The 12976-nt window shown below is 39.7% G+C and overlaps 1 protein-coding gene across 1 annotated transcript in view; it reads right to left on the bottom strand.

Moving 5' to 3' along the window:
* Nucleotides 1-12976, bottom strand: part of LOC147229209 (CUB and sushi domain-containing protein 3-like) — a 229753-nt gene that overhangs the window by 92532 nt on the left and 124245 nt on the right. The window contains exons 32-35 of the mRNA XM_086156075.1: nt 4589-4702; nt 4014-4109; nt 3556-3759; nt 105-229 (exon numbers count right to left, since the gene is read on the bottom strand). Of these exons, the coding sequence (XP_086012201.1) occupies nt 105-229; nt 3556-3759; nt 4014-4109; nt 4589-4702 (539 nt within the window). The remainder of the gene's footprint in view (nt 1-104; nt 230-3555; nt 3760-4013; nt 4110-4588; nt 4703-12976) is intronic.

Raw genomic sequence — 12976 nt, forward strand, 5'->3', positions numbered from 1 at the left:
GAGGGATCACCGTATATATAAGTATATTCACTGGTCTTCTGTCCTTAATCTGTCAGCGAAACCTTATTGTCACTAGACATGACACTTGATCTAGTTCCACTCACTTGGATGCCGGCTCCCTCAGGAACCGTGATTTTCCAGGCACAGTTCAGATAGTTGGCGTACGGCTCTGGATATCCAGGCGAAAGTATAGTACCTCTGCGTCCCGTTAGCACTCCTCCACAGGGAACTGGAGAAGAGACGTCGAATCAAAACGAGAGCAAAAACTCGGTTGTGGCAAAGTTAAGTTACATTAGATAAATAAAATTATGCATCCTTGTTCAAATGGTCTGTTGTGGCAACTTTGTGTCTGTCGCTGCACGCAGAGATACACAGCCCACCTCCAAAGTGGAACTCTATCTCTTGCAGAACATTTTAACTATTTCAATTTGGATTGTTGTCACCCCCCTCAGCGTCTCCTTTTTCAACAAGGCCGGCACGTAACATATATTTCATGCCCTCGGCCTGATAAATATATTTTAGATTAGAGTCGATGCCCAGACGCTGCTGAAAGTGTTCATTGTTGTGATATGAAACCGGCGGTAGTTCAGAAAATAATAAGTAAACCAAAATAAAATAAAAAAAAAGCACAGTTTCTTCAATACTTTTGAGATAGATGGCGGTGACTCATTTTCAGCCAGTAAAGCTCGATTTTGATGTTGTTTTTTTGTTTTTTTTTACAGAATAAAAGTGTGTTATAACCATGCCTGACACACCAGAACCACCTGTATTTCAGAAAACACAATACAAAAAAAAAAATTATAGTATTTTATTATAGTAACAAAGTAGTCATCAGATATGGCTTAAACCACTATTTTTTTTTCCTAAGAGTAAAAGCAAGAAAAACTAAAACGGCCTACTTTTTGATTTTTTTTTTTTTTTTTTTTTCGAATTTTCTATTACATATTAATAAACTGCTATCATTTTGATATGAGAAGAATCGGCATTGATACTAAGAAATACAGCGGAGTTGTTGAGAAACACCTATCCAAAATCGTAGTTTACAAATTTATGCATTGATTTCTGAACTGCTAAATGACAATATAGTACCAATGAGATGTCACACCTGAAAGCCGAGCAAGCCGAGCGAATGCATTTTTCCCATTAACGTCGTTTAAAATGGATGGTTATTTTACAGGTTTACCTCCTACACATTTGGAGATACAGCTCTCGTCCTTTCATTTCAAGTAACATTACAGAAAATTCCTATTATACTGCACTTTACAGCATTCAGACACGGGAGCAATCATGCTACGGTGATTGTCATTTTAATATCGTTTTTATAGGATACATTCTACATGTAATATGCCAAACTAAAAACAATTTGCTCGGTCATCTCTGCCAATTCCAAAATGAGATTTTTTTTTTCTTCTACGGATATAATTCGAGGTTGACGTGCATATCATTTCAACATGCATGTCGCGTTTTCACTCCACGTCTGATTCTGTTATTTATATGATGGCAAGTATCAATGCAGCTTTACCCAATGTGAGTGACTGGGCTATAATTATCAGTCACCTTGGTGTCTATTTAACAATTTCCTGCTGGGTTTCCAACATCTGTTTTATGCACAATTAAGTTCAAAACATGAGTATATAGCAAAGTATTATTTTCGCATGATCAGACCTCCATTAGTTGCAGTCCTCAATTATTCAGGGAAGAAAAGTCCTGAAAATGAAGCTACTAGTAGCAAAGACACTATGGTTTTATGCCATAACTATATCTTGATTCATTTTAAATAATAAAAAATATTAATATATATATATATATATTTTAATCAATAAAAATCATTGTTTTTGATATTGAATACATGAAATAAATCCAGAAAACATTTTTCCTTAGGCTTAATAACTTGTCCCGAGTACTTTGGTGTATTTATTATGTCACATTTTTCTTAATCTAACTTTAGATTCCTGTGTTTACAATTTCAGTCAATTCCCAGGTGTTGGTGCCCAGGGTGAGACTCCGGGAAAATTCGTAGCCTATAATTTTTCAGTTGCTGTCATTTTATGCAATTAGTGAAGATTTAGTATCGAAGTAAGTTGAACTGCCAACACTTACTCGGAATATTTAATTTACAAGAGCAGATGTTTAAAATGAAATGAATGAATATTTTCTGGGATAAGGCAGTGATTTTCATTAGATTTAGTAGGTCATTTAAAAAGTTTATAGTGTGAATAAACTACTTCAGGAAACGAAAAAAAAAAAGGACATATTTTCAGTTCGTTTGCATTAACCTGATGAAGTGCAAAAGAAATCTTCTGTATCCACTGGAAGGGCTTACGTTAATTTAGTAGGTTTGACCTGGTCAATTTCACAGCAAAGAGGTTTTGATTATGACCATTATTAGACAAAAACAGACAATATACTCTGGATGTATGCTCAGTTACAGCGACGCGGATGGGAAAAGCGAAATTTGATGCAATCTGTTTCAATATAACATGTTTGAATCATTTAATATACTGTTTATGTTGAAGTCCCATGAAAATATACCCATTATTCAAGTTGAACACAATGATGCAAGATTCGGTTTCAAGATAGAACAATTGTGTTTAGAATGCTACAATGCACGACTGTCCCACTCTCTTCAGCTTGCTGAAATCCGACATTAATTTAAGAACATTTTGTCTTGAAAAAATTGTGAGACACAAGTGCATGTGTGTTAGATCTGCAGTAGGGAGAGAAAAAGTACACACGGACTTGTTGATTAAAAGTAAATGATGTAAAAAGATGCATTTGTGATTTTTTTTGGATGTCATTTTAATGTTCAAATATACACCATACTACAACGGCATAAATACGACATACATAATTGTGTGTAAAAAGTCTGCCATGTCAAAATGCCTATAAGTGAACACTAAAGCAGGTGTTTGTTGTGGTCGTCTGCGATCAGCATGAAGCCTTTGTGATGAGCAAATACACGACATCAAATTATTAATGTGTCTTAAAGAGGTAGAATGATGCACTGGGTCCGTGTGAGGTATCTGAAGTACAAGGTTGCAGAACAGCCTCCGGCTTGATTAAATCTAGCTAATACGAAACATTATTTACATTTTTTCTTGGGTTTAAAGAAATAAGTTGGAATATATTTTGTCCTTTTGACCCTCGATCGGTCAGACGAGGAGGACGCAAGTGGAACTTACTTCAACTCCCGTATTGAACTATGCGACTCATTACTTTTCAAGCTTATTTTGGATGCATTTGCTCTACATTTTCCCATCAGCGTGGCAAAACACTGAAACGCCCTTCTGCTGTTTTTAGGAAGAAAATGTGCAGAAGGGTTCAGGCTATATTTACAAAGCAGCAACCTCGGGCAAAAACATATTTCAAATAGGCGACAGACATGAGGACGAGTAATGAATTAAAAAAACAAAACAGGCATCCATCATTTTCGGACACCTGCTCCATCTTTGTAGATCATTGTGAGCATGTGTGTGTGTGTGTGTGTGTGTGTGTGTGTGTGTGTGTACGCTCATGTGGAGCGTAAGATGAAGGTTAGATAATGCAAACACTTACCAACACAGGTGGGCACAGTGCCGTTCCACTGGGCCAGGGCGTTCGGCACGGCCTCGCACCTGATGGCGCTAGACCCGTGTAGCGTGTAGCCTGGATTGCATTCAAACAGGACCGCCATACCGGTGCCAAAGTCATTCCCGATTCGCTTCCCGAAGCGGGGCTCAGGGACCGAGCTACACTGGGTTGCACTTGTGCGTGGGACAGCTTGGAAAAGAAAAAAAAAAATCAATATTTTGGTACAGAATGTTGAGCAGTGAGAAGGGCGAGCGGTTAACTGCGGAGAAAAACGGTTAACTTCACGTTTATCTGCTTTGCCATAATGTGTCCTGTGACGAGCTAATCCCGCTATGCTAAAGTTCATGGCCGGGAACGGTGGCGATGGAGCAGTCGTTGATTGGTTAAGCAAAAACTTAGAAACAAAACCGAAACAACTAATTTTTCTGTCAAAAAGTGCTTACCTTGGTAGACAAAATGAAACCCTTTGGCTGTATCTGTTCCATTTGTGGTAAACTTGAGTGTTATCTTGTTTCCTGAACTCAAAGGAAGTGTTTCTCCTGAAACATTTATCAATGAAGAATTATCATACATAGTTTAAACGGCGGTGTTCGAGCTAAATTATACACAAATACTACTTTTGAAACACGACCCGTGTAAGTTGTGTTTATTCAGAATAGGATACAGATGGTGCATTCATTTAGACATAGTTTTAATATGATTTGTACTTGAATTTTGATCTTAAGTATTTAATATTGTTGCATCAGAGATTGAAATAGAGCATCGATTGGTTTGTAGGTCTTGTCTAAATTGTGTCACTGTGTAATCTAGTTGTGTGTGACAACATTTCATAAACAGCTGGCTTGCTTTGGTTGGTTTAATTGGTGCCTGGTGGGCTCATTCAATGGTAATTTCAATATATTATGCATCATAACTACCCTTCATTATATCCTTCCTGAATACGAGCGAGAGGGAAAAATGATTGTCATTGTTGGTCGCGTTATTCTTCTCGTATATTCAATATATGCAGTGGTTTTACCTGAGTGCGATCCGTAGATGGAAGAAAGAAGGGCCGAATCTGTTGTGGATCCATCATAAATCTCAACAATGTCACTGGTCAAGGTTTGGAACACCACAAATTGGCCAAATAGCACTGCAAAGGCACAAATAAGTGACGCGCACAACAAAAACGTTTAAAACGTGAGGAAACAGAGTAAAAATGCTGCACCCGTAACAGAAAATGGGTGTTCAGTAGAGGTCCTCTTTTGTCTCTATTATTATAAGCCGCCTAAAATGCAGGGACACCTTTCAAAGTATTGTAAATGCATAGAGATACTAGAGGTATGCTTATGAATGCAAAATAGCATGTTTTTAAATAAAGCTAGATAAGCTATTGCTGGTCACAGCTCTGCTGACATCCTCACCTCTGCTGAAAAACCATTCCTCTAAAATATTGACTGATCTGGATGACTCCTCATCAAATCTAGGACAAGCAATTAAAAGTGTGCGATGATCAGAAGAACAAAGTTTGCCTCTGGAGTCTTTCAGGGTGCGAGGCATCAGCTTGGTGTTTTGCAATATCCAAACACACAAATAAGGCTTCACACACTGAAATGCATTCAGCGTTCGGTCTCTGAGGGCTCGGTAAAATCCCCGGCCCTCGCCTCAGCGGCTACAGATATCTAGTCTTAGTGCATCCTTCTACCATCCATTTATTATTGTGAAGAACGCGCAAAACAGACGTGTTCAACACCCCTAATGTCTTAGGAACTCATAAAGCAATATCAAGGTTATTTACCGGGGTAATCTTTTTGCTTGTTCTGCGCCGGGGCAGGTAGTCGAGCGAGACGTTAGTACCGTCGGTTGGAAACAGCCGAGACGCAGGAGCTTTGAGATGACTTGATAATTACTATCGCAATGACTGGCAGTTTGCCTCTGAGACTTTTAGAAAAGATCCATCCATCCCTTTCCAGGTCGTCCTGGAACTCGTATCTCTAACTGCACATTTTGAAGATTTAGGTCACTGTCTCCGACAAACAACACTCATATAGCTTTGCATTTGGATGATAGAATATGGTCTGCAGAATGAAATCAAAGAATGATGAGACACTTTTGTGAAAGCTGAACTGATTTTTAACATGTTACCAAAAAGTCAATTAGATGTCCAAAGATGATGCTCATCCTATCGCTGGAATGGGAAATTTCAACCAGATAAGGGGAGCTGGAGTTGGGCCCAAGTTGAATTGCCAAGTGGAAGATTGAATAGATAAGATTGGAAGAGGTGAGTTGGGTCTAAACTGGGTCTTAGTGTCAAGCTGGGGACAAACAACACAACTTTCACAGTATTCATGATTTTGCTGGAATCATAAATACAGTTTGGACTTTTTTTTACATGTTTTACAAATATTGAAAGACTGATGAGAGACCACGGACTACATGATTGGTCAAACCGACTGACCTCTCAAGAGCGACTATCTCTCCAAGAGCTACAGACAAGAATGGATAGAAAACAGCTTTCTGTTGCAATTGTTTGCACAAATCAAACAAGCGATGTCCAGTTTCACTTTGTGGGTCCTCTTCTCTGCTAACTTTGTTGTTTTGTTATTTCTGCACGTCCACATGAGCCTCAGTTCATGTGATCCAACAGGTTTCACCCCTTTGTTTACGTCTGTGAAGGTTCTCAGTCATCCAGGTCATGGTGAATTCTTGTTAAAATCTTCTTATCTTGGCAACGGGACTTGAGTTTCTTCACTTGAAGACGTTTCCCCCCTCATCTGAGAGGCTTCTGCAGTCCTGTGGGGAGTTTCCCAAAATAACTGCCAGGCTTTTGGGCGGGTCTAGGTTATGGTTATGGCTTGTTGTGTAAATGGCAGAGTTGATCTGCAGAAACTAGGTGTAACGGGGTTGTTATGATGATGGTGGTGTCGTTGGTTGGAACAACAGACCAACTTTATGGGATTACCTGGAAAGGAATGTGATTACCATAATTTCCGGACGATAAGCCGCGACTTCTTTCACGTAAACAACGATGCGGCTAATATATGGACTTTTTTGGGTGGGGGAAGCTAACGAGCTTCACGCCGCTAAAACGTTTATCCTCGTCACATCGGACCGATGAAATGACCGGGGAAATTCCGAGTCCGTTCAAATCCAGCACCAAAGAAGACGACTTTGACGGTTTTAGTGCGATCGGCTAGCCGGTGCGGCTTATATTGAGGTGCGCTCAATAGTCCGGAAATTACGGTAGGTAAAGCTAAACAATGGAATTCTTGTCGAAGTCTTCTCGTCTTGGCTACGGGACATGAATTTCTTCACACGCCGCTCAACCGAAGGGCTTCTTCAGGTCTGAAGAACAGCTTGCATCGAAGGGATCAAAGAGGCAAAGTTCTGAAGAACTGAAGAAGCCTCTCGGATGAGCGGCGAAACATCTTCAAGTGAAGAAATTCAAGTCCAGTTGCCAGGAAAAGAAGACTTCGACAAGAAGTCACCAAGACCTGGATGACCGAGAGCCTCCACAGACATAAACAAAGGAGTGAAACCTGTTGGATCGCATTAACTCAGGCTCATGCGCACGTTACCTATTTTACCTATTTACAGTCCAATCCAGGTAATCCCATAAAGTTGCTCTTTTCTTTCGACAAACAACACCACCATTAGCATAACAACCCCCTTACACCGAAGATAAGATAAACTTCATTGATTCCCACAGGGGAATTTCCTTTGTAACAGCAGCGTAACAGATATGTCAAAAATGAGAAAAAAATAAATAAACATGAATATAAATATAAACAGAGAGACAGAAGATAGCAAGTCATCCACCAAAAAAAAGCAACAACAACTTCAGGGATAGTAATGGACGACATAAAGGAACAGTAAGGGTGAAAAATACACAACTAGAACTAAATAACAATATAAATAGAGTTGCAATAGCAATGACAAGAATAGAATATTCTTATGAATATTTTTAAATACCGAGTCCGCAGATCAATTCTGCCATTTCACACGACAAGCCACCTGCAGTTATATTGGGAAACTTCCCATCGGTCATTAGGACCGAAGAAGCCTCTTGGATGAGACGTGAAACATCTTCAAGTGAAGAAACTCAAGCCCGGTTGCCAAGACAAGAAGATTTCGACAAGAATTCACCACCACACCATCTGACGCTGTTCGGATTCAGCTCAGAAATTAACGTTTTTGAATGACTGAGATGGAGTCGGATCTGTTCCTCTCACAGATGAACAGATTTGTGTGCAGACGAGCCTCGTCGACTGTTCCCATGACTTGTGCGACCTCGACGATTGTGATTGATGGCTAAAATTGAGCGAAAAAATCTTGTCGTCGGTCCTCTGCTTTGGCTGAATCTTCTAACGGACTGATGGGTTGCAGTTTTTAATCCATCCAGTTTAAGAAAAATGGAAATATAGAGCTGTTATTATAAAAAAAATATAGTGCGTTGGTCTGTACGACTCTTTAAAATAGATCTAACAAATGCCTGGTTGGATGAAAAAAAAACAACAACGCAGTCAGCTAAAATTGCGACAGTTGAGAGTGCAATTTTAGAATTGACAAAATTAGCCTCCTAAACTTCTATAGAAATGTGCAGAATTTGGCATAATGAGGAGAACATTGCATGCTGCTAAGAAAAAAAAAAACAGTAAAGTTTGTTTATGGCCAGGAATAACTTGCACTAATGTGTTTGCTACATCCACATGCCTAAAGGCATGAATCCGCACAAAATCCAGCTGGGTGTGAAAAGGTTTTTTTTTTTTTTAAAAAAAACAGAAAACAAAAAAAATCCCTCTTGTAAAAGAGGCAATTGGTATAGTTGAAAAATGCCGGCATATGCTCGTCCTTCTGCCTATGAATTATGGAGGAGGTTCCTGTCATTTTCACTTCTAAGTTTTATGAATCCCTTCTGTAACTAAGCATTTAACTGTACAAGTTCATCACTGTAGAGCCATTATACCGGCTACACGGCCAAGCCAGACAGAGAACAAGGAGAAAAGTGAGTAACTGTCCAAACAGACACCGGAGGCGCCTTGGACATTATGTGCCAACTGTAAATACACAAAGTGAAAACAGAGTGAGATTTAAAGGGATGGCCAACAGTTGTCATTTCTGTGGGTTATTACTATTGGCCTTAAATCAACTCTTCACCATTATAGACCGAAGTGAAGTTGCCAGAATGAAAAAAAATAAAGGCAATAAAGACTAAACGACAGCGGAGATAAAAACACCGCGGACAGAAATGCACATCCGTATGCACACGTGTAGACAAAAACAGTTTGTACTCCACAAAACAGTCATGTTTCTTTATCTGCAGCCGGTATAAGGGATGATTTTACCCTAAGGGAGAGCTCACCGCTTTGTTTTAAACACACCAACCTCCTGTTTTTTTTTTTTTTTTTTTAATAGACTCTGAAACAATCCATTGCGGACACTCACGCTTACACACTAACTCAAACACAAGTGCTGCTTTCTGCCTCCAATCTAAAGCCAGTCATGCGTGACTCCAATCTGTTCCTTTGCTGTAATCATGTCCACATATTAAGTCAATAAATCATTGTAAACTTGTTACCTCAATTATGCAGGACAATGATGAATCTTTTGTCCTCTAGGTCTAGTCGTTGTTGTGTAATGCACTGCTCTTGAAAAATGACAATGTATTCACGCTCGCAAAATCACCCATGAATTAGTTAGTTCTTTCACACTAAAGGTTTTTTTCCCCATGTATTTTGTACGGGATGCTGATCATAATATATGTCTATGTCTTATAACTCTACTCTTCTCATATTTGCGTAATGAAGAAAAGCTATTCCTGCATCTTCGCACCTGGACTTTGTGAGTTGCACACCGAGCTGGACGCAAACATCTCATTGCACCGCCACTGTTCTATTGCACTGTTCATATTCATATCTATAATCATATTTACAATAATATTTACACTCTTCCTATCAGCACATGCGGACAGCAAAGTAGGAATTTCACTGTACGGTGAAACAGCTTTCTACACCGAACGCGTGACGATAAACTCTTTTGAATCTTTTGAATGTGTGGTCCATTTTCTTTAAGATGTAGCAGGTGGGTGAGATAGTGTATACGATTTTTGGCAGGGCGTTCTAAGCCTTGGTATTTTAGGGCAGAATCAGAGGGCAAGCCAAAGCAAAACACTGCGTGATCAAGTAAAATTAGAATATTGTGATAAAGCTCTTTATCTTCTGTAATGCAAGTAAGGAAACAAAAATTACTTTTTTATGATATACTAATATTTTGAGATAAGATTTTTGAGTTTTCTTCAGATGTAAGCCAAAATCAGCAATATTAAAATAATTAAAGGCTTGCAATATTTCAGTTGATTTGTAATGAATCCAGAATGTATGAGATTTTTGTTTTTGGAATTGCATTACAGAAGATAAATAACTTTATCACAATATCCTAATTATCTGAGACAGTCCTGCATGGGTGACACAATAGTCACTTAAATAGATGAACCTAATGGGAGTAATTTGCAGAGGAAAAAAAAGACTTCGATTTCTTACTTGTACATTCTTTGCGATGCAAAACCCACAGTACCTGAAGATGTGTCATCCTTGACTCTTTTTAGCGACTGAGGGGTTTGTGACCAGACGTGCTTTCCTGCCAATATTATTCATTTGAGTAAGTGCAGACAAATTACATTTTTGCACAAACAAGGAAGTATTCAGCTCAGCAGGGAATGAAGGGCTAGGAAACAGATTCCGTCCAAAAGAAAATAGGATCTGAATACTACAAGTATAATAACCTTTATAAAACTGACTTTTTATATTCATATAATATATAGATACATTGGGTTTTCATATTTGGTATCGGTACTCCTGACTTCATGATTCAAACAGACAAAAAAAGTTGTCAATCTGCAAAAAGATGTTGTCAATCTGAAAATTTTAAAAAATATGCGTTTTCTGTGCATTGTGATCAACAAGCCCTGAAAGACTTACATGCATATTATTCATGATTTACTAATATTGCTCTCCTATCTTTTTTATTTTAAGAGTAAATGATAATTGTTAACCACATCATTGTAGTCTGAAAACCAACATGGATATGACAGGATAAATGGTGACGATAGGAAACGGGAATTTTGCCGAAGCATTCGGTAGCTACCGTAAATAACGTCAAGAACTACATCGTAGCGAATCCCTTTCTACAGCCGGCTATCGCATCAGCTATATCTGCCTGGAGGCAACATATGCGCGAGGACCAGATAAGGTGTTAAAGACACTTGAAGTGCAGGCAACAACCAAAAGGTAAGGAAAATGGTAGCATCTGTTTGTCCTTCTGGCCATGAATTATGGAAGAGCTACCTGTCGTCTTTGGTTTGTGGCAGCACAGGCCTTCGGAGACTCTGGGGCTCTGACGGCATACACAAGCCTCATTTACAGAAACCAGAGGGATTGTATGACAGCACAGACACATATATTTTTAATGACCCATTATCACAGTGAAACTGCATCAGCCCTGCCGGCTGGATGTGTGTGCGAGTGTGTGTGTGTGTGTGTGTGTGTGTGTGTCTGGACGCACTTTGGCACATGCGGCATACAGTCCATTAGGTTTCTATCTTTGGGAAAAAAAAACGTGAGAATTGGTTATTTCGAGAGAGGGGAAGGAAAAGAGGGCGGCAAAAGAACTGGCCGTGTCCACTTTTAACGCCGCTGACGGTAATGCTGCTCGGACTTTGTAATTATTTGCACTTACTTACTCTTATAACATAAAGAAAGACTAAACAGTTCATTAGACAACTAAACCAGGTCATTACATCGACACGCTGCTACCTGGGATCTCATCAGCTTAAGGTTGACAAAGCTATTCGGTGCAGTTCTTCAATTATATGGCTGAATCTCATTTGACAGAGACTGAACATGTAATAAAGATGCTTTCCAAGACACAAGCCAGGTCAAGGAACGGTTCACCGTTTATGCGAGGCTATTCACCGGGCGGTCCGCGGAAGCCGATGCAGAAAAGGGAAGCGAATGTTTTGCGCGCGGGATGCTGTTATGCAAGTTTGCTCCGAGCAAAAGGCAAAGAAAAAGCAACAACGGCCCCGTGGGTGCGTTTTTCAGACGTCCCCGTGCAACATTGTCACTTTTTCCATCTCTCCTTCTTAAAACCTCGCTTACTAATTATCTTTTGCTACCTCTAACGCGAAACCGGTCTATCATTCGGCTTCTTTTAAGTCCGACTTCCTCAACTTTCACACTCCGCCATGTATTACACTACATTCTCTGACCGTCTCGTTGCGGCCCAGATTTATAACCGATATTTGTCGGCCCGTCTGTCTCGCCTTCTGACACATTCTGTGCAAACCATTATGCATATGTTGTTGTTACGATCGTATAAATGCACACACCAGAGCTATAAAGAGCCTTAGGCAGCCAAACAGAGGTGAGTGATTGATGTGTCTAACCAATCAAATACACCAGAGACTCATTATAAGCATTGTGTGCAAGGGAAGGCTACAGTCGGATAAAATATGGCAATATTTATATATACCGTATATGTAATGGTAATTTGATTTGCTCGACGGCGCAGGCTGAAAAGCGAGAAGGTTGTTTTTCAGCCGGTCATAACCACGAGATACCGGGAATGAATACGAGGAGTAAAATTTTGTCCTGAACAAGCTTGTGGGAGTCAGTCCGGTCTCTCAATTCCACATTGTTCATATAATGACGGCAGCAAGTATTGGCTACATGAAAGCGTCGCAGCTGCACCTATCCCGGCGGAGTCGCAGTAAATGAAAGTCTCGAAAAGCTCAGCGAGAGAGAGAGAGAGAGAGAGAAAGAGTCACTCAAAGAACGCAACCGAGCGCCGACCGAGGAGAGCCTCCCAAACCACCGCGGAAACTAATTCGAGAGGCTTATAAGCGTTTTATTTCTTTAATTTGCAACCTAAAGCGTGGAAACTATGAAATGAAAGTTAGAGTTGATAAAACAGCACATCTATTTCACAGTGCAGAGCTGTGGTTCATGGACAGTTTTCTTTTTTTTTTTGGTTTTGTCAGACACAAATGACCTGCCAACCTGGACCTATGTACCGTATCGGCCTGCCAAGCAGCTGCTGCTCCAGGGCCTGTCGCGCTTACAAGTTTTGTTTTCGTTGCGTTTTCCTTCAATTACGGCCATCGGTAACACAATTTCTCTTTTTTTTATTGCTTTAACCCTCGTGCGATCTTAACATTGTGTTTACTCCCCTTGTCCTACGGGTCAAAAATGACCCATAAGACAATCTTTGTACCCTAGTGGTGTACAGCCCACATGGAAACATAAACAAAAAAGAAATATCACTTTTTCTAATTATGGGAACTCTTTCGGAAAAGTCATAAAATTTCAAGTTGAAAAAAAAAAAGGTTAAGGTGTTTTTTCGACAGCTAAACATGGTAGTGGGTCACTTT

The sequence above is a fragment of the Fistularia commersonii genome, chromosome 11 (assembly GCF_037954325.1).
Source record: "Fistularia commersonii isolate RoL2024-O1a breed Wild chromosome 11, RoL_Fcom_v1.0, whole genome shotgun sequence".
In the NCBI taxonomy this organism is placed as follows: domain Eukaryota; kingdom Metazoa; phylum Chordata; class Actinopteri; order Syngnathiformes; family Fistulariidae; genus Fistularia; species Fistularia commersonii.